The sequence below is a fragment of the Lynx rufus genome, unplaced genomic scaffold (assembly GCF_022079265.1).
Source record: "Lynx rufus isolate CCGP_SWC_20201006 ecotype Redwood Valley unplaced genomic scaffold, mLynRuf1.p SCAF_18, whole genome shotgun sequence".
NCBI classification, from domain to species: domain Eukaryota; kingdom Metazoa; phylum Chordata; class Mammalia; order Carnivora; family Felidae; genus Lynx; species Lynx rufus.
Genome location: NW_025814832.1, coordinates 377,937 through 401,006, shown reverse-complemented (window position 1 = coordinate 401,006; position 23,070 = coordinate 377,937). Strand labels below are relative to the sequence as shown.

Here is a 23,070-nt window from a genome sequence, read left to right as displayed (position 1 = left end):
TTTGATCTTGCTGATGTTTCTATATGCCATAAGACCCTCTAAATGAAGACTGACAGAATACCATTGGGGGCCAGGGTATAGAGAACCAAATCACCCTATATATCAAAGAATCAAGAAATTTGAGGGGTACCTGGGTGGCTCAGTCAGTTAAGCATCCAACTCTTGGTTTCAGCTCAGGTCATGATCTCACGGTTTGTGAGATCGAGCCCCAGGGTGGGGAATGCACTGCTAGCCCAGACCCTGCTTGGGATTCTCTCTCTTCCTTTCTCTCTGCCCCTCCACCGCTTGTACTTTCTCTCTCTCTCAAAATAAATAAATAAATATTAAAAAAAAAAAGAAATTTGACTGTTTCTTTTTCCCTCTGACCTCTCTGAGTTATGAGAGAAGCTTCGTGTGACAGACACTCACCAAGTTTCTGGGTAGGTCAGACATTCAGCCTGAAGGCCGAGGTCAGGGCCTGGGTAGGCAGATGCACTAAAGAGCATCCTATCTACAGGAAGGAGCAGGTTGGCCCAGTCCAGACTCCACACAGGACCCCCACCACACTATCACCAGAGACCCTTGCCTAGTCGGACAACAAATTCCTATGCATCATTAAATATGTAGCAAGCACGTTTTCTGTGAACATAAAGGAACTGACCTTGCATGTGGTTTGGAGACTTGTGTTACCCACCAGTAAGGCCCTGGGCAAATGAACACCATCTCAGGAACTCAGTTTCCCCCGTTTAAACAGCAAGGGGCCCAAATACTGTCTGAGGGTACTCCTAACTTTAACATTCTTTAAAGTTAGAGGAACAGGTACTTTTGGGGGGACGGCTCCCAGGAGTCTCGCCTCGCTGCGTCACCTGGAAGATGGTGAAGGGCTCAGTGTAGAGGTCCAAAACAGGGTGGGGATGGTCCCTCTGGCTCTCTGAGGTCTGGAGTTGGTAGCTGACCTTGACGCTGATGCTGGAGAAGCAGTCCTCCTCGCAGAGCTACCACAGAGTCACCAAGTAATACAGGATTGGAGTAGCATGTGGGGGAAAATGACAAGAATACTTTTAAGTCTGATGTAGTCATAATAAGAAATAAACAATGAAAGTGTTGAGTCAGAAGTCATAAGCCTCTTCCACATAAGCCAAGCTGAAGGGAAACTTCCTTCAACCAAGCTGCCTAGGGCTTTGGAAAAATCTCACTTGATCTGCTACAACCTCAGGCCTGAAAACTCAGGATGGTTCCCATCCCAAACACAAAGGGATTTTGGCCATCAAGAGTTACAAACCAACTTGAATATTTTTTGGAGGGCAAATGGAAGCCACAGAAGGGAAGAATTGTGGTCACATCTATGTTCATAAAGGTCTTTCTCAAAGCAACCTGGAGGACTTATTAGAAAGGTAAAACCTGGGGCGGCTGGGTGGCTCAGTCGGTTAAGCGTCCAACTTCGGCTCAGGTCATGATCTCACGGTCCGTGAGTTCGAGCCCCGCGTCGGGCTCTGTGCTGACAGCTCAGAGCCTGGAGCCTGCTTCAGATTCTGTGTCTCCCTCTCTCTCTGACCCTCCCCCGTTCATGCTCTGTCTCTCTCTGTCTCAAAAATAAATAAACATTAAAAAAAAAGAAAGGTAAAACCTGAAGATGAGGAGATTACTTAGGGTGCCATTGACCTTAAGTGAGCCTTTCAGTGATGGTAGGAGCTTTGAACACCTGAGAGTAGGTGAGCATGATCCCTAGGTAGAAAATGTAGTTTTTATTTAAGGAAGGCATAGACTTGCTACACTTTCTTAATCCAATTAACACCCTGAACAGATATGTAGTGAGAAGCATAACTTATAAGTTTATTGGAATAAATGATCCTTATAGGTCCTTCTAAGGCTGAGTCCTGACAAACGCATGTCTTTTATGTCTCCAGGCACCTCTGTCAGGAGTAAACCTTTGTAAATGATACCTTTTGTCTTTATTTTATTTTCTCTCATTCAATGTTTCTGATGTTTACTCATGTAAGGGCACTCAGCCCCACTACTAGGTGAGATGACATGAGGCTGGGGTGGGGGGATCCACTGTTATTCCTGATTTGTTGCCAAGAAAAATGTCAGCCATTAGAGCATTTCCCTTTGTGTCCAGTTTCTAGGAAGCTCAGAGACATAGTGTTCAATTTCAGTAGATTTCTTTACTTTGGAGTTCTAGTATAATTAACTCCATCTCCCATGCCATTATATGGTTCTTGATCTGCTAGGATTATTATAATTGTCTAGTTTGTTTTGGGTATATATCCTTCATGGCAAGCATCTCAAATCTTTTTTCTCAAGAAAACCCAGACCCATCATGACTCTCTTCTAAACTCCTCCACTTACCTTTCCCTCTGTGGGAATGAGCAGGAGGGGCTCACAAAGACGGGACACACTGCCATCCCATTCCCTAAGGTGGCTCTGACAAATATTCTTGTCTGAACACTGCAGTCTTTTCCTCTGCTTCATCACATCCACGTCCAATGTGAAGTTCAGAACTGTGTCTTTGAGGCCTGGGAATGAAGACCAGACCTTCCTGATAAGACTGGGATGGGTAAGCCCTAGACAGAGGGCCCCTAGCCTGCCTGCAGTTCCTCATGAGCCCTTCCTGAGTGGTGTCCCCACCTAGTCCCTTGTGTTGGAATCCCAAGTTTCTTCATTTCAAAAGTACTTTTCTCATGGTCTTCTGGCACCTGGTTCTAGTCCCTCAGTGCCCCAGCCCCAAACCCAAAGCAGCACATTCCCAGGGCTACGATTGAAAGAGAAAACTATGAGGAAGAATAATTCAGAGACTGGGGAGAGAAACCATAGAGTAAGACCTGAGGATAGCGGAGCTGGAAGCACCTTACAGACTACCTGGGCCAACTCTCTTACTGTACAGAATAGAAACCAGGGCCCAGAGAATGAAAGACACTTGCCCAGTGTCACACAGCCACTCAGAAGCTGCTATTCAAGCAATGTGACCTGAATCTTTCATCCTATACAGCTGGAACTGATAGGTCTGTCATTTTCTACCCCCAGATTTGATGAAGGCCTCCTTCTACAGGAAAGCCACTCCCACCTGGGAGAATGCTTTCTGACCTGCAAGAGGCAAAGAGACATCTTAGGTATTGTTCTGGAGAGATTAAACCTTGGGGACTGTTGCTGAGGGATTACTCTGGAGGGGAGCTCTTGGGTTAGCAATAAGTACCTGGGCTATGAAAACCATGCCCATCCTCTGCCTTCTGGAAAGGCACCCAACCAATGCCAAGTATGGGGATGGAAAAAGAGGCCAGGCTTCCAGCAGGTTATCTAATCCCACCTGCCTAGGGAGACACAGTGAGGAGGGAAGGAGGGAAGATGTGATCAGAGAGTAAGAGGAAAGGCACTTCTCAGGAGCCCCTACAAACACATGCACACACACACGGGCACAGGAGAGGGGGATGGAGGCGTGGCTGCCTTTTTTCTGAGTCTTCTTTCAGAAACTCAATCCTTCAGCCTTGAGGAAGGGATCCAAAATCCTTCTGCCCAACAAGGGTCAGATAAATCCCCTCACAGTATGGATTTAACAGCAGACCGTTCTTTTCTGGGACAGTTCCCATTAGGCAGAACCTAACCTCAAGGGAACTAAGCTCTAATAGAGGGATTTCAAGTACCAGGACTTCATAACACTCCCGGCACACCACCACCCTCCCAGTCCTCTTTCTCTGTCCCCTACAGAAGCCAACAAGGAATGACCACAACACTGGGTGGGGGAGAAGGGGGAGGGTGGTCAGCCAGGCTGTCTATTACCTGTCTCAGCAGCTGTAGTCACAGAGCTGATTTCAAAACACAAAAAAGCATTCACACTGCTGTTGAAGCCAATGGGCAGTGCCATGGGGGTGAAGGTCATGGACACATTCAGGTAAACCACAGGTCTTGAGCTAAACAAGATAGCAAAGAGAACCATGAGGAGTGACCACAAGACTTCAGTACTTGGCTCATTCAATTATTCAATGAATATTTATTGAACGTCTCCAGTATACCAAGTGCTGTTCTGCATCTTCAGGATGTAGTAGTTGGAAAAGAGACAAGTCCCTTCTCTAGTGAGAAAATAGACAACAAGCAAATAAGAAGAGACAGGAAAATCCTATGTACAGGTAATGCTATGATAAAAGGAAATAGGGGGCACCTGGGTGGCTCAGTCAGTTAAGGGTCTGACTGTGGCTCAGGTCATGATCTCAGAGTTTGTGAGTTCGGGCCCTGTGTCGGGCTCTGCAGTGACAGCTTGGGGCCTGAAGCCTGCTTTGGATTCTCTCTCTCTTTCAAATATAAACATTAAAAAATTTTAAGAAAATAAAACAGGTTAGGGTAATAGAGATTGGGGGCTACTTAGTTGGGTGATCAGGGATGGCCTCCCTGATGAGACATTTGAGATGTGTCAACAAGAGCTAGCTGTGTGAAGAGAAGGGGAACCTCCTTCCAGGCAGAAAGCACAGCTAGTGCAAAGGGCATGTGGTAGCAATGAACGTGTAAGGAACACAAAGGTCAGCACGACTGGAGCACAATTAGTGAGACAGAAGGTAGTAAGAGGAGATGGGGATGGAGGGATGAGCAGAGACAAGCCATGGAGATGGTGAGCCACGGTAAAGAATTTGGATTTTACTCTCTAAGTGGGAGCCACTGAGGGGTTTTAAGCAGCAGGATAAAGGGACTCCTCTGGCAGCCGTGTGGAGAACAGAGCACGGGGAGTGGAAGCAGGGAAGAACACCATGGCAGTGGTGCAGGTGAGAGATGCCAGCGTCTTATACCGGGAGGCACTGTGGAGGCAGAGCCAACAAAATCTTGTTGATGGGGTGGTGGGAGAAAGAAAAGAGAGGAATCAAGGATGACTCCTGGTTATTTGTCCTGAACAAGTGGTGCCATTTACTTAGCTGGCAAGCCTGGGGAAGGGCAGCTTGGGGAGAATGAGGAGTGGGTGAGAACACGAAGTCCATTTTTAGACATGTTAACTTTGAGATGCCAGACAGCAACAGCCAAGAGGGGCGTTAAATAGGCAGCCAAGTTGGAGCTTGGTGGAGCGCACAGGACAGATAGGTGCTCTGCCAGATTATTTATAGCCACGGGATTTGATAATTCCCTTAGGGATGGAACACAGAAGTTCTGAAAATCATCATATCATCAAAATAATAGCTTTCAATGAGTACTGTACCAAATCTTTGCAAAGATTCTCTCAATCCTCATAACTCTGTGAGGGAGGTGCTGTTGTTATTCCCATTTACAGATCAGAAAAGTGGGACTCAGAATACAAGAACCTGCCCAAGGGCAAATGGTTAATTGAGAGCTGAGGGTCAAACCCAGATGGGCAGATTCGAGAGCCAGTGCCCTCAACAACCACATTTACTCTCTCCCATCAGTGCCTGGTGTCTTCATGGGGTCACTGAAGACAGGGCAACTAGGTGAGGCTGGGACTTGGGACCCCAGGAGGCAGGACGAATCCCTACCGGAGCACAGCTGCCCGGCCCAGAGTGCCCACGGTGATGTCAGCAAGGCCGTCACCAGTGAAATCTAAGCCACCAGCCACCGACATGCCAAAGTAGTGGAGTCCTGAGGCCACCTCTGAGGCTCTGATCCACTGTGGAGAGAAAAGCACAAGGCATGGAGGAGGAGAAGGGGACCCCTTTTGGGTTTTATTCAAATCAGCATGATAAGCCTTGATCCCCACCCCAGTGAGCCCTCAACTGAGGAACTGAAAAGAGAAGGGCAAGGTTTTCCAGGGGGAATGGTATTTGAATGGAGCCCTGAAGGGCAGGTGGGACTTGACATGGCAAGTGATGAAAGCTGGGGTTGGGGAAGAGCAGGACATCTGAGGACATAGCTAGGGGTCACTGCAGTGGGAACAGAGGGGGTTTGGGTGCAAGGAGGCTTGATGAGGGGCTGGGGAATGAGGTGGGCCTGACTAATCAGACACAGGGCGGAAGATGGCGAGTAGGAGCAGCCAGGCCAGGGGTGGTAGGGATGGAGAGAGACAGGAGCCAGGCCAGGGCTGGATATGGGAGAGAACCATTAGGATATGTGTGGGGGATAGGAGAAGGGGCCCAGAGGAGCAGCAGGTCTGGTAGGAGAGGATGCTTTGGGCTAGGCAGCATGAGATGCGTGGGGGGCCATCCAGCAAGGTGCTCGGGACACAGCTGGACATACAAAACTGAAGTTAGAAGAACAACTGTGGTCTGAGATGGGTGAAAGTGCCCACAAACTATGTAACATGAGAGGCTGGCAATGGAGTCTTGGGAGATGAGGGTTAAGGCATGGATGGGGTTGGGTGGGGGGGCAGGAGCCAGAGAAGGGACAGAAAGTGAGGAAGGAGAATCTGAGGCAGGTCCATGGTCAGGAATGCCAAAAAAGGGAGATACGGGTCAAGAAACAGACGTTGCCACAACCTCTTACCCCACTGGAAGGGTCTGGGGTGAGGTCCTGGCCTGGAACCTCCAAGTGACTTCTGTCCTTCACTGGGCACTGCTGACCCTTTGGGACCCGCCTGACACTTAGAACTGGAGCTGACTTGGGGCTCAGGCTATCACATCTAGGGAGGTCAGAATCTCATAGTAGAGGCTGGAGAGAGCCCTGCAGGTTACCTGAGAGGGGGTGGTAGGAAGGCCATCCCAGCGTCCATTGTAGATGTACACGCTGCCGAAGCTGGTACCATCATCTGCCCCAAAACCCTCCAGGGGGGCCCCAATGGCCACATCTGTGAGCTTATCCTGACTGATATCCCCCACTGTTGCCATGGCAAAGCCAAATCGGACATCAGTGAATCCAGGGTACCCACTCAGCGTGTGTGCCAAAGAGAAGGAACCATTCTGTAAAGCAAACAGGTAGCTCAGCCCTCAAGAGGGATGCAGGGTGCACAACCACGGCCATCCCAGAAGGCATGCTCACTGGACTTGTTTCTGATTCTCTAGCAGGGAGGCTGAGGCTCAGAAAAGGCAACGGACCTCCCCAAGGCTACACGGTAAGCGAGTGGTAAGCCTAAGATCCTCCTGCCCAGAGCCTGCTAGGACCCAGAGCCTTCTCCCTCTGCTCCCACAGTTAGGGGTACCGCACTGGCAATTGGGAGGCCCGGGTTCTAGTCTTGGCTCTACCACACACTCGCTATGTAAACTTGAGCAAGTCTCAACATCGTTGAGCCTCAGCTTCCTCATCTGTAAAATGGAAGTGACACAGTATGAGAAACACAGTTACAGTGAGAAACAAGCGAGATCATAGACAAAACATGCTTTGTCGAGCGTGCAGCTATTTGGGATGTTATCATCATCAACATGGGATGATGGGGTGGGGAAAGTGAGAAGGTGGAGCAGGGGAACAAATGGAACAGCCGCCCCAGCTGTCCACCATCCACCCTGCGCACCTCCCCAGCACTGTCCTTCCAAGCAAGGCAGAGCCAGGGCGCTCCCAGCCTCCATCACCTCTGCAGCAGGCTAAGCACCCACAAGCTCAGCAAGTTTGCGAAGATGGAGACTCCCACCTGCTTGTTCAGATGGTACACGTAGACTCTGCCTTCCTCTCCATGAATGTGGTAGAAAGGAGCAGCCACGAGCAAGAAGTCCGTGGTCCCATCCATGTCAACGTCCACAGGGCACAGCTCAGAGCCAAAATAGGATCCCATCTACAGCCCAGGAGGAGCTCAGCTCACAAGGGTGCTGGGGAGGCCTCCTCTGATACCCCTCAGCAAGCCTAGACTCCTGATCCTGTTCTTCCTGGACTGCCAATTTGGGTCATTCCAGATCAATCTGTTCACCAGAGAAACCTAGAAGCCTGGGTGAGCGGCCATATGCCCCACAGCGGAGGAAGCCAGTTGATAACCAGACATGCAGAGCTGGGGCCGTGGCACTGCATTCTGTCTGAGTTCTGTCCAGGCTGAGGTGATGCCCCTCGGTGTGCCTTGGAGCCTGTCCCATTCCCTCTGGGACTTCCAGATCCTCCATCTATAATAATGGGGGCATCCTTCTCCAGCAAGTACCTGCTCTCCCTCCAGCACTGGCACGAAGTTGGTCTCTTTGCCCTCCTTCTGAAGCTCAAACACGGCCCCCCGCTGCTTGTACCGTGGAGCCCCTGCCACATAGGAGAGGCCACAGGCCTTGTGCAGCAGGGCCACTGAGTAACCTAGGAGGGAGGAGGTGGTGGTTGTCGTTGGGAGCTCCCAGGCCACTCCTTAGAACACCGACTTTCCCAGCCAATCCTTCAAAGTAGCCTGGGCAGAAGGGAGCAGATCTGGAGAAACTGTCTTTCTCATCCTTTTAAAAACTGGCATCAGGGAGTGCTCCCACTTAACCACCGTAGCTGGTCACACACATGTGCCCCATCACACAGAAGTGATACACACACATTATCATATATACAGCTTCACTCCAAATATACTCCTTCACACACATTCACCACCCATGTTCATCATACACATGGTATATGAGGACCAAGGAGAGGGGTGAAGGGTTACCCACCACTACCATTAGTGGCAAGGCCCCACATCCTCAGGGCCACCCTGAGCTTCAGTACCAAGGAGGCCTTGTCCTCATCCTAAAGGCCCTAATTCTCAGCCTCGAGCATCCCTAACCAAGGCCCATCCCTCAGTCCATGTGACTGACCAGAGCCTGCCCTAACTGGGAAGCCTAGTGCAGGCTAATGCGCAGACTCAGTGTCCCTGTGTAGGCCCCACCCTCACTCAGGTAGTCTCCAGGCCCCGCCTCACCTAGATAGCTGTACTGTGCAGTCTTGGTATCTGCTGCCGTCTGGTTCAGGAAGCGACCCCGGCGGCTGTGCAAGTTGTAGAGCAGTGCTCCCCCTGACCAGTTAAAGGCCCCGACGGCACCGAGCAGCACCTGCCCCTACAGGGGATGAGGGTTGGAGGTCATCTGAGAGGGAGGGGCTGGGGCCAGCCACAGCAGCCATGGGCCTACCAGCCAATGTCACAAACCTTGGGCTGGGGGCGGGGGATGTTCAATGATCCCTGACCACCTGGCTGGAAACGCAGAAGGAAGGTGAAATGGCAAATACCCAGTTCCTACCTTGTACCCATGACCCTATCGGGGCAACTGTCTCTCCAGTGAGTGTCTCTCCAGATTTCCAGGGTGGAAATCTGACCCGGGCCATAGACGTTGAGCATTAAAACAAAGTATGGTTGAGCAAGACAGAACTCATCTCCTTCTGTACAGGTTGCTCAGCCTGTGCCTGACACCCAAGGCCTACCTGTGTTGAGTAATTTGCTAACCACAATTCCACCTCTGTGCAGGGCTGATGTCCTCACCATGCCTGCATCTCTCCCCATCTGGGAGGAATAGTGCCTCCGGTGAGGAGTACTCAGCTTGGTAGGCAAGTGACCTGAGCCAAAGCTTGTGTTAGTAGCGTATATTAAGAGGGAACTGCTCAATCTTTGAGCACACAGAACAAAACTGACCCCTGTAATAAATATGGCCATTCTTTTGTCTACCTCAAAGGTCCAGATTAGGGCAAGCAAGTACAAGAGTTTTCTTTTATCCTAAACGGGCTCCTTCAGAGGCCTCATTACAGGAGGACAGAGCCCTACACTGTGAGCCAGGGGTCCCTGAGTCCCTGGGTGTCACTGAGGCCCTTCCTCTATGGTGATCCTGCCTGGTGCTGAGTTCACCACATACCTCATCCAGGATCTGGGCACTGAACCCGATCTGTGCCAGTTGGTAGTGGAGGGCCTCTCCAACAGTGCCTAGAAGCCAAGAAGCCCAATGAGATGCTGCTGTGGGCTGAGGTGAAGGGAGAAACTAAGTCAGGGAAGGGCCCAGTTTGACCTCATACCCAGAGGGAACGATGTTCGGAATAATGGGACATATACCAGGCTGAGAGTGGAGACCTGATCCTGCTTTAGTATCTACCCGCAGAGTAAGCTTGGGCAGCTTACTTCCTCTTTCTGGGCCTCAGTTTCCTCATCTGTGAGCTCCTGAGAGTGGGATCCATGTCCCAGTCATTCTTTCTCCAGCACTTAAGCTTCTCATCAGAGGTTCAGGTAATTCTGGGGAAGCGATGAGGGCTGGGGATATTGTTACCTTTTTAGAGATGGAACAGCTGAGGCTCAGAGAGGTGATAGGAGTTGCCCAGAGAACCATATGGAGGTAGGACAGGGGTGGGGCTGACACACAGGGCTTGGCCTCCTGCCAGAGGCTAAGTGGACCACGCTGGAGCCCTCACCTTCTGTGTGAATGATATTCTGCTGCAATTTGCTCAGCAGTCCATCCAGGGCTGAATAATTGGTCACTGTGAATGCATGTCTCTCAAATGGGTCTGAGGCAATCAGCTTCAGTTCCTTGAGGGTCTTAGTACTCTCATTTCCCACCTGCACAGAAGCCCTGGGTCAGTGGGTCAGCACTGTGAGGGCTGGCTGGTTCCCAAGCCCAGGGAGCTCTCCAGGCTAGGAGAGGGCTGAGTCTCTCTGCTGGCCTTCAGGGCCCTTCACCACCTGCCTCCTTTCCCTGCTCCCTGTTCTCCCACACATACCCCTTCCTTCTCACACCAGGTTCATTCTCACCTCTGCACATGCTGTGCCCTTTGCCTGCAGAGCCCTTCTACCTTCCCTGCACCCTAGGCCAGCTACTCCTGCTTGTCCTCCAACACTTAGCTTAGCACCATCTCCTCCAGGAACCTTCCCTGATGTTCTTCTTTTGGGATCCCTGAGTGTCCACTGCTCTCCCCATCACTGCTAGGTGAGTGAGCTGTGACCACAGTTGGGAAACAAGCCCTCTGTGTGAGGACCCGATATGGGATGGGGGAAGTACAGGACATAGGGACTGGGAGAAGTTGGTGAGAGTCTGTGAATAGAGCAAGCCCCTATCGGGAACCCTGGCTCCTCCCCACCCCAGGCTGAACAGGGTCAGAAGGTGCCCCCCGACCCAACTCCCAGCTCTTACCCTGATGGCAAAGCGCTCAACACCTTGCATCTTTGGGGAACTGATGACAGTCGTGAGGTTGAGTGGATCTCCAAATATGTCCCCATCAGTGATTACCACTATGACCTTGGGTGCATTTTTTCTGGAGCCGTGGCTTGGCGTGAAGATGTTGTCTCTAAGTAGGGGAGAGTAAATAAAGAGGAGAACTTTGCCAGAGGGATACTGAGCTCCGGGGAGATTTTACTCACTGACCTGTTTCAGAATTGGAGAGGATTAAGGAGCCCTCCGAAATGGGGGAACAAAAGCCGGAAGAGGGGTGTGATGCCCCTGTGGCACACAGCAGGGCCAGGTGGAGGGGAGGCTGAGACATACCTAGCCCCTCACCTCCTCCCATAGAAAGGTGCTGGATAGCAGAGTCTATTCTGTGTGTATGTGTAGGAATGACAATGATATTAATTAAGAGTGGCTAATATTTACATAGTACTTATGTGCCAAGCACTGTTGTAAGTGCTGTGCATATTTTAACCCATTTAATCCTCACAAAATCCTATAGAACAAATAATATTATTTTTTTAAGTTTATTTATTTATTTTGAGAGACAAAGGGAGCATGCAGAGGGAGAGAAAATCCCAAGCAGCCTCCACCTGTCAGCGCAGAGCCTGACGTGGGGCTGGAGCTTACAAACTGTGAGATCATGACCTGAGCTGAAATCAAGAGTCAGATGCTTAACTGACTGAGCCACCCAGGTGCCCCTGACAAGCATTATTATTATTCTCATTTTAAACGTGAGGCAACTGAAGCACCGACAGGTTAGGCAACTTACCCAAGGTGAGTACAAAGTAGAGATTGAACCCACGCAGCCTGGCCACGAAGCCCATCCCTGTAAGTACCGTGCTCTACTGATGCTCACAGCAGGAGTCTTTGGAAGACTTTTTGGAGGATGTCTTGGGATGTCAGCCATTAACAAAGACTGGGTTGAAAGACCTCACACATTTCCCTCAGCCAAAGAAGAGCTAGAACCTGATCCTCTCCTCTTCACAGCTCCATCCAGCCATCTCTCCAGGCATGATGCCTCAGAACCTCTGGGCAGGGCCGTGAGCTGGCACCCAGTAGGTGCTCAGGTAATTCCCACTGCCCTCATACTTACAGGACATGCTGTATGGCAGAAGCAGTCTTGGTGACATTCTTCACTTGAGTGATATTCTGGACTCTGGCGAGGGAGGCCAGTGCATCCTGGCTGTCCCGAAGATCAAACTCAGTCTGTATCACTTCCCCATATTGCACAAGGGCAAAGTTGCACTATAGAGGAGGAGCCGAGGTGGGGAGGAGGTTGGCAGAGTCGCCATGCCCAAAGCCGCCCCTGCCCCCGACACGGTTCCTCCTGGAAGCAGTGGAAGAATCCACTCATTTCTCCTTGCCTCCAGGCAGGAGGAGATGTTAAGGCAGAGGGAAATCTCTAAGCAAGGAGAGGTGGAGGAAGGTATAATAGCACTGGATCACAGTGAATCATAGACTTGCCCCTGAAACCATGTCTTTGTGTAGTCCCCCTCCCACATATTGACTATGGGGTTGGTCATGTGACTAGCTTTGGTCAATGGAATATGAGCAAATGCGATACAGTCAGAAACTTGAAAAGTACATGCATGCGCTGGTTCTCGCCCTCTTGGAACACTGCAGCCATGAAAACGTTAAGCTGGCCTGCTGGAGGCACAAGGCCCAGACAGGTAAGGCCATCTTAGGCCATCCAGTCAAACAACAGGATGTCTGCAGCTGCAGGAGTAACTCCAGGCAAGGCCAGCAGAAGGACCACCCAGCTGAATCCAGCCCAAATAGCTGACCCACAGAACTGTGAGCAAATAAATGGTTGTTGTTTTGAGGTAGTTTGTTCATGGCAATAGAGAACTAATAGACTGTGTGAATCTAGCTCTTAGGTAAGCCCACCTCAAAGCACTTGGCATAGAAGTTCTTCATCATGTTGGAGATGAAGTCTTTGGCTTTCTGGAAGTCTGGGGGATCAATGCTTCCTGAGCCATCTAGGATGATGGCAATCTCAGTGCCTGGCCAAAACAGGGAGCAGGTTAGGAGCGGACACAGAATTTGACACAGGAGTGAGGGCAGCATGTGCTGCCCTGCAGGACACCCACCCCATTCAAGCCCTGAGGGCTCAGTTCAGGGAGGAAGCTGGTAAAGTTCCCAAGAGTGAAGCCTTTGTCTCGGAGGCATAGATAGCCACGGCCTACTCAGGCTCTGACCTGCTGAGTGAGTCACTCCCATAGCTCCTGCTCCTCAGGCCTCAGTTTCCCCATCTGTAATATGGAGGGGGGGGCGCAGAGCTGGGACTAACTAGGCCTATAGAATCCAGCCACTGCTTCCCATCTTCCAGCCCTCGGCACACCTCACCCCTGGAGGTCACCAGCCTAGGGGTCAGCTCTGACAGCCTCTGGGAACAACCCAGATCTGCCTCTTCTCACCAGCTGCTTCGTCCTCCTGCCCCTCTTGTGTCTTCAGAGCCCGGCGCCACCTGGCTGTCTTCTCTAGGCTGCCATTCGTGTTCCTGTAGCAGTCTCTGGCATCCACATGTACATTGGGATCAAGGAGATTTTCTTTAAAAACACATACGGAAGAACTCAGAGTCAGATAGCCTCCTTGTTCACCTCCAGGCAGGCCCACACTTGTCTCTGCTCTGATTTCCTTCACAGGGGCTTAGGCTTGCCTTGCCCTCTCTGGGCTTCTGTGTCCCTCTAACATCTGCCATGCCTCTTCCTGGAGACCCAAGGAGATCTCTTTAGAGCTATCTAAGGTCAGTCAGTGTCCAACCCTTACCAAGGTCAGAGAAGTAGACCTGAGCCTGGGGTTGGAAGTTGTTGGCTAATAGGCTGCAGGTGCCTGTGAGTTCTGGGCTGAGGCTGTGGGGCTTCCGGGACATCACTTGAATACAGATCTAGGAGAGAGGGGGAGAGAAGAAGGGGAAAGCCTAGGTCATCTCCAGCACAGGCCCCCTAATCACAGCCACATCATCACCCCCATTACAGAATCCATCACCTCCATTACAGAATCAAGTGCCACAACCAAGTAGAAGATGCAGGAATAGTTTGCTCACCCCTCATCAGGGGTAGGAGTCAGTGCTGGGGCCAAAGCTGAAGTTAAGCACTTAGGTCAGTGTGCTGGGTCATGGAGTACCCAGGTCAGAGCCATGGTTAGCCCTGGGGTTGGTACCAGGGAGGCAGCTGGGCTCAGCCCTGAGAATATGCCAGTCAGACTGTTAACAACACCGGTCAACTACAGGGTAAGCTCCACCTTCCCTGAAGCCCTCCATCATCCTGCCTCATGCATACTCACCAAAACGCTGTGGTGGTTCCGGACAACTGTCACTCCCGGGTGCCTTCCCTTTGGGATGGGGGCATGCTCTGAAACAGTTAAGCCTAGGTAAGGAGGGAAGGATGCTGGGAGGCAACCCTACAGACAACATCAGAGGTCACATGATGGTCAGGGCCCCATAAAGAACAATCGGCCACTCAGAGCAGCCTCTAGAAGCTGGTTGGGGGGCCTTCCAGCACAGGCCTGGACATGTTCAAGGCAAAGTGCCTATTCCCTGGGCTTATTCGCTGACTCATTCAACAAATGCCCTGTGATGTCTGCTCTGTGCCTAGCCTCATGGCAGATGGTGATAGGGATCTAGACATAACTGAGACCTGGTACTTTACTTACAGGGGATCCCAGTTTGGAAGGGCAGGAGGGTAGAGAAGAACTAGCCGGTGGTTGTGTGCAGCACTGGGGACGGGTGAAAGATGCTAAAGAACTGGCTACATGGACCGATGAACTCTCCACTCTCCACGTTCTATTTCTGGGGACTCTTAATGCCCCAAGACCCCAGGGTGAAAGTGTAGCTCATTCCTCTCCCTCCACAAGGTGGGCCTCAGGAGACTCATTTTTGAGCCATAGAATCACCCGCTTATGCTGCCAGCCTGCATCCCCTTCTGAAGCAGAGACTGAGGCTGATCAACACCATGCCTTTCACAGAGACAAGAACCCTACCATACACAGCTGAGGGTTCATCAGCAAATGTGGGCCTTGAGTTGAACTGGATGGAATGAGTAGAGTTGGTTAATGTGTGAATTAGGTCCATTCACTTGTTCATTCATTCATTCAAACAGCATTTATTGAGTGCCAATCCCCATGCTAGATGCTAGGATGGCCACAGGTCGGGAGGGGTAAAGTTAGATGAAATGGAGGTGTGATGAATTCGGACATGTTGGGTTCTGGAATCAGATAGAGTCGGGTTTGCCAGCTGTAGTGCTGCCAACACTAGATGCATGCCCTTAGTCATATTGGCAATTAAAGGACTGCTCTGAACTGTAGCTTCCTTTTCTATAAAATGGGAGTGAATTTGAGAATTAAAAGTGAACAAAGCACTTAGCAGAGTGCCAGGCACTCTGCTACATTTTAGGTATCATTTAGGTAGCACTCGATACATTTTAGGTATCATTTTTGTTAGGAAAAGATATGGAAAGGTGGGCTGGGGATTTGGGTTGGGTTGGGATGGGATTAGGCTTTGGGATAGAAGGCCTACTGTGGGTGGTGGTGGAATCTAGGGTCGAGGGACTGGACTAAGTGCATCTGGGTTCAAATGGTTTCGGCCAGATAAGTGGGATTCCTCAAAAGGAGGTCCAGGGAACATTCCCTGGAGTGGTGGTTGACTTACCTACTGGTTGGCAAAGAATCTCATCCTGGATGAGGGAACAACGATGTAGGAGACCTGCTGTCCCGTTGGTTTGAGGACTGGTGACCAGGAGCCTGAGTAGGAAGGCAGACAGCAAAGCTGAGCTGGCCAATGATTTCCTCCTCCTTTCTGCCTGCCCAGGCACAGTCTTCCCACTCCAGGCCCCACTCCAGGCCCCACTCCAGACTCACAGGCTCCCTATCAGGAAAACTAATGGAAGAGGTCCAGACTTGGGTCCCAGCCCAAAATGGCAGACTTTGCATTATGTGAAAAGCATTTGCTCAGCATTTACATTTACATAGCTCCAGGGGAGAAATAGTTAAATGCATCTGCTCTCTGCCTGCTGACCTACCCTGACAGAAATGGGAGTGGTATTGATGGTAAAGACTCTCTGCTCTTTGGGGAGGGGGTGGGTAGATGCTAGGAAGCCATCAACAGGACACCTGGTTCTGTCAGGGGCACTGCTGGCTTCCTAGTGGCTGCCAGGGGAACTGACCCACCGGGCCTCAGTGATGGTATTTCTTGAGAAGAGCATCCTAGCACTGCTATGCAATGGGTCAGTCAGAAATGGAGGTTTGATTCCAAAGTCATTCTATGAAGCCAGCATTGCCTTGATTCCAAAACCAGTCAAAGACCCCACTAAAAAGGAGAATTACAGGCCAATATCCCTGATGAACCTGGATGCAAAAAATTCTCAGCAGTGTAATAGCAAAGCAAATTCAATAGTACATCAAAAGAATTATTCACCATGATCAAGTTGGATTTATTCCTGGGCTGCAGGGCTGATTCAATATTTGCAAATCGATCAACGTGATACACCACATTAATAAAAGAAAGGATAAGAACCATATGATCCTTTCAATAGATGCAAAAAAAGGCTATAACAAAATACAGCATCTTTTCTTGATAAAAACCCTCAAGAAAGTGGAGATAGAAAGAACATACCTTAATATCATAAAAACCATATATGAAAGGCCTACAGATAACATCATTCTTGATGGGAAAAAACTGAGAGCTTTCCCCCTAAGGTCAGGAACACGACAGGGATGTCCACTCTCACTACTATTGTTCAATATAGCATTGGAAGTCCTAGCCTCAGCAATCAGACAACAAAAAGAAATAAAAGGCATCCAAATTGGCAAGGAATAAGTCAAATTCTCACTCTTCACAGATGACATGATACTCTACATGGGAAATCTGAAAGACCACCAAAAAACTGCTAGAGCTGATACATGAATTCAGCAATGTCGCAGGATATAAAAACGATATACAGAAATTAGTTGCATTTCTTTACACCAATAATGAAGTAGCAGAAAGAGATATCAAGGAACTGATCTCATTTACAATTGCACCAAAAACCATAAGATACCTAGGAATAAACCTAACCAAAGAGGTAAAAGATCTTTACATTGAAAACTACAGAATACTTACAAAAGAAAGTAAAGAAAACACAAAGAAATGGAAAAACATTCTGTGCTCATGGATTGGAAGAACAAACATTGTTAAAATGTCAATACTACCCAAGGAAATCCACACATTCAATGCAATCCCTATCAAAATAATACCAACGTTCTTCACAGAGCTAGAACAAACAATCCTAAAATTTGTGTGGAATGAGAAAAGACCCAGAATAGCCACGTAATGTTGAAAAAGAAAACCAAAGCTGGAAGCATCACAATTCTGGACTTTTTAGCTACATTACAAAGCTATAATCATCAAGACAGTATGGTACTGGCACAAAAACAGATACATAGATCAATGGAACAGAATAGAAGACCCAGAGATTGACCCACAAATATATAGCTAACTAATCTTTGACAAAGCAAGAAAGAGTATCCAATGAAAAAAAGCAGTCTCTTCAGCAAATGGTGCTGGGAAAACTGGACAGTGACATGCAGAAGAATGAACCTGGACCATTTTCACCATACACAACAATAAATCAAAATGAATAAAAGACCTAATTGTGAGACAGGAAACCATCAAAATCCTACAAGAGAAAACAAGCAAAAACCTCTTTGATCTCAGCTGCAGTGACTTCCTACTTGACATATCTCTGGAGGCAAGGGAAATAAAAGCAAAAGTGAACTATTGGGACATCATCAAGATAAAAAGCTTCTGCACAGCAAAGGCGACAATCAATGAAATAAAAGGCAACCAATAGAATGAGAGAAGATATTTGCAAATTACATATCAGATTAAAGGGTTAGTATCCAAAATCTATATGGAATTTACCAAACTCAACACCCAAAAAATAAATAATCCAGTGAAGAAATGGGCAAGAGGCATCAATAGACACTTTTCCAAAGAAGACATCCACATGGCTCACAGACACACGAAAAGATGCTCAACATCACTCATCATCAGGGAAATACAAATCAAAACCACAATAAGATCTTGCTTCACACCTGTCAGAATGGCTAAAATGAACAACTCGGGAAACAACAGATATTGGTGAGAATGCTGAGAAAGGGGAACCCTTTTACACTTTGGTGGGAATGCAAACTGGTGCAGCCACTGTGGAAAACAGTATAGAGGTTCCTCAAAAAGTTAAAAATAGAGCTACCCCACGACCCAGCAATTGCACTACTAGGTATTTATCCAAAGGATACAAAAATGCTGATTTGAAGGGGCACATGCACCCCAATGTTTATAGCAGCACTATCAACCATAATCAAGTTGTGGAAAGAGCCCAAATGTCCACTGACTGATGACTGGAGTAAGAAGACGTAGTGTGTGTGTGTGTGTGTGTGTGTGTGTGTGTGTGTGTGTGTGTGTATGTATATATATATAACAGAATACTTCTCAGTGATCAAAAAGAATGAAATCTTGCCATTTGCAACAACATGAATGGAACTAGAAGGTATTATGCTAGTGAAATAAGTCAGTCAGAGAAAGACAGATATATGATTTCACTCATATTTGGAATTTGAGAAACTCAATAGATGAACATAAGGGAAGGGAAGGAAAAATAAGAAAAAAAACAGAGAGGGAGGCAGACCGTAAGAGACTTTTCTTAAAAAAAATTTTTTTAATCTTTATTTTTGAGAGAAAGAGCGAGAGCACATGCATACATGAGCAGGGGAGGGGCAGAGAGAGAGGGAGACACAGAACTTGAAGCAGGCTCCAGGCTCTGTGCTGGGAGCACAGAGCCCGATGTGGGGTTCAAACCCATGAACTATGAGCCAAAGTGGGACGCTTAACCAACTGAGCCACCCACACACTCCACCATAAGAGACTCTTAAATACAGAGAACTGAGGGCTGCTGGAGGGGAGGTGGGTGGGGGTATGGGTTAAATGGGTGATGGGCATTAAGGAGGGCATTTTTTGGGATGAGCACTGGGTGTCATATGTAAAAGATGAATCACTGGGTTCCATTCCTGAAGCCAAGACTACACTGTATGTTAACTAACTTGAATTTTTTTAAAAAAGAAAGAAATGGAGGTTTGAGGGGTGAGCACCTCAGCCTCATTAAAGCAGCCTCCAGAAATACTTCCAATGGCAAACTTTACCCCTTACCCCAAGCCCCAAGAGACAGCAGTGTCCAGTGTTAGCCTAAGCAATCTCCCTATCCACGCTGCCCAGGGATAACTGGTTTACCTCAAAACAGGGCTTCTGAGTAGGGGGTATTGAGGAAGTGGCCCTGAGGCTGGGCTTGGTAACAGTGAACTACATCCAAGATCTTTGTGCTGAGGGCAGTAAGGGAGTCATGGAGGACTTGATAAAGGGGATTAGTCTGTACTTTCAAAAAGGTCAAGATGTAGCTATGGTGAATCGGGTGGCAGGAATGAGGTACCATCTCCACTTCCTTGCTTCCCATCACTCTATTGTAATTATAAAATAGATCATTTACTTACCTCCATGGATTAATAATAATAATAATAATAATAATAATAATAAAGCCTATACCTGTGCCCCCAACCCTCATTTAACCCACCCCAAGCTGATTCCACAAGCTCTTGTCAAGGTCATCAGTGGTCTCCACCTTGCCAAATCCAATGGACACCTTTCCGTCCTCATCTTCTTCAACCTCTCAGCAGCCCTGGACATGTGACCATCTCCTCCTTGAAACACTTTCTTCTTGATTTTCCCCTAACTCTCTCAATACTCCTTCTGAGACTCTTGTTGGCTTCTTCACTGTCTAACTTCTAAATGTTGTTGGAACCTTGGGGTTTGGTCCTTGTTTTCCTTGCCAGCACATTCTCCCTAGTGATCCCCTCCAATCCCATGGCTTCAATACACCTATAAATGCTGAACTTCTGTGGCCAAAGAATCCCTCCACCAGAAGTCAGACCAGCATAGCTGTAAGAAATAGAATAATGCCCCCACCACAGATGTCCATGTCCTAATCCCCAGAACCTGTGACTGTGCTTTTTATGGGTAAAGGGATGTTGTAGACTTAATTAAGTTAAGGATCTTGAGATGAAGGAAATAATCCTGGATTATCCAGGTAGACCCCATGTAATCACAAGGGTCCTTATAAGATGGAGGCAAGAGGGTCAGAGTCAGAGAAAGATCTGAAGATGCGACACTGCTGATTTTCAAGATGGAGGAAGAGGCCAAAAGCCAAAGAATGCAGGTAGCCTCCAGAAACTGAAAACGGTGAGGAAACAGATTCTCCCCTTGAGCCACCAGAAGAAACACAGCCCTGCTAACACCTTGATTTTAGCCCATTAAGACCCATTTTGGATTTCTGACCTCCAGAACTGTGAGCCAATATATTTGTGTTGTTTTAAGCCATAAATTTTGTAGTTGTTACAGCAGCAACAAGAAACAAACACAATAACCCACCCCCCACTGTCTAACAGGCATCTCAAACTTTAGAATGTTCAAACTGAGCTTGGGGTCTTGTCCTCCCAAGCCTGTGTTTCTCCATCTTCCCCAAGGCTATTAATAGATGGTAAAACCAACCACTACATTCTAAAGCCTGAATCCTGAGGGCATCTTTGCTTCATCTTTTCACTCATCCCTGCATCAAGTCCATCAGTAAACCCTGTGGGGATCCTTCCTCCAAACTATTATCTATGGAGCATCTCTTCTCTCCATTTCCCATCACCATCCTGGCCACCACCATCTTGCCTGGTCTATGGTAATAGCCTCCTGACTGGTAGCATTTGTTTTTGAAACTTACCCTTGTAGTTTACACCCTGTCACTCCCCTGCTTCAGTAGCCTCCCATGTGCTTAGAAAGAGTCCATACTCCTGGATACAGCCCACAGGGCCTTGCAGTCTGACCCCTCCCTGCTCTGAGACCTCCCCTCCCGTCTCCTTTGCTCTCCAAGCTCCAGCTCCAGATGGTTTCTGTTCCTTCACAGCCCCAGTTCTTTCCTACCTCAAGCCCTCTGCCTTGCTGTGTCCTTTGCCTGGAAACCCTGCCTTTCACTCCCCAAGGCTGGGTCACTTTCATCCCCTAGCTCTGCTTAACTGTCACTTCCTGATAAATGCTGTCTCCAGCCAGCCCCACCTCACAACATAGCTACTGTTTCATGTCACCCTGTTTTATTTCCTTTTCAGAACTTGTCATCATGTCTGATAATATCCTCTTTCCTTGCTTGTGTGCTTGTTATCTGTCTCCCCCACTAGACTGTAAGTTCCTCAAGGATCATGTCTACCTTGTTCACCATGGTATTTCCAGGGCATGGAACAATGCCTGGCACAGAGCTAGGGCTCGGTAAATATGGTTAAATGAAGACTGAATGACAGCCCAGGCAGCAGGTAAGGGGGCTAATGTGGGGCAGGGCTGAAGAGCGGAGGGCAGGTGTAAATGAGCTCTGTGGGCTCTGCAGCTGAGCTCCCAAAATAGGTCACCTGCTCAGCAACCCTGTCTCTGCTCCAGACCCTTCCCCAGCCTGAGCCACAGCCCTCCATCCAACACCTCATCCCCTGTCTCCAACAAAGATGGGCTCAGAACTAGTCTCCACCCCAGATCATGTTTTGGTGGGTTAAGTCCAGGCCTGGAATAGCTTCAGCTCTCCTTCCTCCTTCATGCTGTTACCCAAGCTATTTCCTTTGCCTATAACTCCTTCCCGCCTCCTTTTCCTGCCAAAATCATTCTAAACACCAGCTCCTCAGGAAGTCTTCCCAAAAGGAGCAACTTGACCCCCTCCAAGCCCTCTGGTAGCCTTGACTACTGGAACCCACTTCCATACTCACCTAGACTGTGAGTTCCCAAGAGACTACCATATGCAGCTGTCCGGGCTGTGCAAGGTTGCCATTCATGTCACAGTCATGAAGTGCTATGGCCTGGGGCCCAGTATGAGCTGCCTCTGTTGTCTCCCATTTAATCCCCGCCCCCCACCCCCACCCCCCAATGGTGGGTAGTCTCTTGATCTCCAGGTTTGTTGACTGAATGATTAACTAAACAATAATCAAACTATCATCAGCTCACAGCCTCAGGGACCCTATTATATGCTGGGCTGGAAGCAGTCCATTTCCTGCCTTGACCCGCCTCCAACCTGTCTTCGTTCAGAGTCTATTCCCATACCTCACAGGGGAAGGCCTTCTTTTTTTTTTTTTTTTTTCCAAGTTTTATCAGGGTTTTTTTTTTTTTAGTTTGCTTTTTATGGTTTTATTTGCATTTTTATTGAAGTACAATTAACATACAATGTTATATTATTTTCAGGTGTGGAAGGCCTTCTTTATGTTCCACTCATCTCACCCTACAGCAACCAAACCCATGATGCGATGAGCCCTGGCTGTTATATTTTAAGGAGAAACAGGACAAGGGAGTGAGAGGGACATGCCACCCTCTCACAGGGCTTTCTGGCTGCTTTCTGTGGCCCTGGGGCAGCCAGCAGTGCATTTCCTGCCCTGCACAAGCCCGTGGTCTTAGGCTTCACCATTTGTGGCAGGAACCAAGAAGTGCCTCCCACCACATCCTCCCATGAGCCCTCTCTTCAGCAGGTATTCAGGGAGGTTTTCATGATCCCAACTGGGCTCTTCCTGCAACCCCGGGGTGGACTCAGAGCCTTCTGCTCCAGGAGCTTCAAGCTCCTCTCATCCACCATGTCCTCTCAGCTTGGCTTCTAAGAGGCAGGGCCCTGCTGAGGTACTGGTGGGAGGGGAATGGGCAAAAGATGGTCACAGATAACTGGGACTGACTCCTGACCTTCACGAACATATGGAGCAACCAGAACGCTCGTGCACTGCAAGTTCGCAAAACTGAATGTTGGCCCAGTGCGTATAATGCTTGATAAAAGGAAGTACACCTGCCTCTTGAAAGAAAGTGCACAGAAGCAAAATTTGTCCAAGGAAACTGGCCAAACGCTCATCATCAGCACCGTTCACATGATGGAAAACTCTACCAATGAGAATAAGTATCACTGTCTCAGGCAATACCACATTCAAAATTCACAGACTGTATATTGAGGGAGAGGAGCCTGACATAAGAGACCACATACGGCACACCTCGTTTATAAGTTCAAGAACAGGCAAAACTAATCCAGGGAGATGGAGGTCAGAGCACTGGTTAGCTCTTGGCAGGGGATGTACCTGGAAGGGAGCA

General features: G+C 48.7%; 1 protein-coding gene across 1 annotated transcript in view; it reads right to left on the bottom strand.

Annotated features, from left to right (window-relative positions):
- Positions 1 to 23,070, bottom strand: part of ITGAE (integrin subunit alpha E) — a 63,068-nt gene that overhangs the window by 22,220 nt on the left and 17,778 nt on the right. Inside the window, exons 3-19 of the mRNA XM_047080588.1 lie at positions 15,553 to 15,644; positions 14,190 to 14,257; positions 13,674 to 13,791; positions 13,322 to 13,453; positions 12,792 to 12,907; positions 11,998 to 12,149; positions 10,872 to 11,025; positions 10,156 to 10,300; positions 9,609 to 9,676; positions 8,687 to 8,822; positions 7,961 to 8,103; positions 7,466 to 7,606; positions 6,576 to 6,800; positions 5,445 to 5,575; positions 3,754 to 3,884; positions 2,329 to 2,495; positions 846 to 974 (exon numbers count right to left, since the gene is read on the bottom strand). Coding sequence (XP_046936544.1) covers positions 846 to 974; positions 2,329 to 2,495; positions 3,754 to 3,884; positions 5,445 to 5,575; positions 6,576 to 6,800; positions 7,466 to 7,606; positions 7,961 to 8,103; positions 8,687 to 8,822; positions 9,609 to 9,676; positions 10,156 to 10,300; positions 10,872 to 11,025; positions 11,998 to 12,149; positions 12,792 to 12,907; positions 13,322 to 13,453; positions 13,674 to 13,791; positions 14,190 to 14,257; positions 15,553 to 15,644 — 2,248 coding nt within the window. The remainder of the gene's footprint in view (positions 1 to 845; positions 975 to 2,328; positions 2,496 to 3,753; positions 3,885 to 5,444; positions 5,576 to 6,575; positions 6,801 to 7,465; positions 7,607 to 7,960; positions 8,104 to 8,686; positions 8,823 to 9,608; positions 9,677 to 10,155; positions 10,301 to 10,871; positions 11,026 to 11,997; positions 12,150 to 12,791; positions 12,908 to 13,321; positions 13,454 to 13,673; positions 13,792 to 14,189; positions 14,258 to 15,552; positions 15,645 to 23,070) is intronic.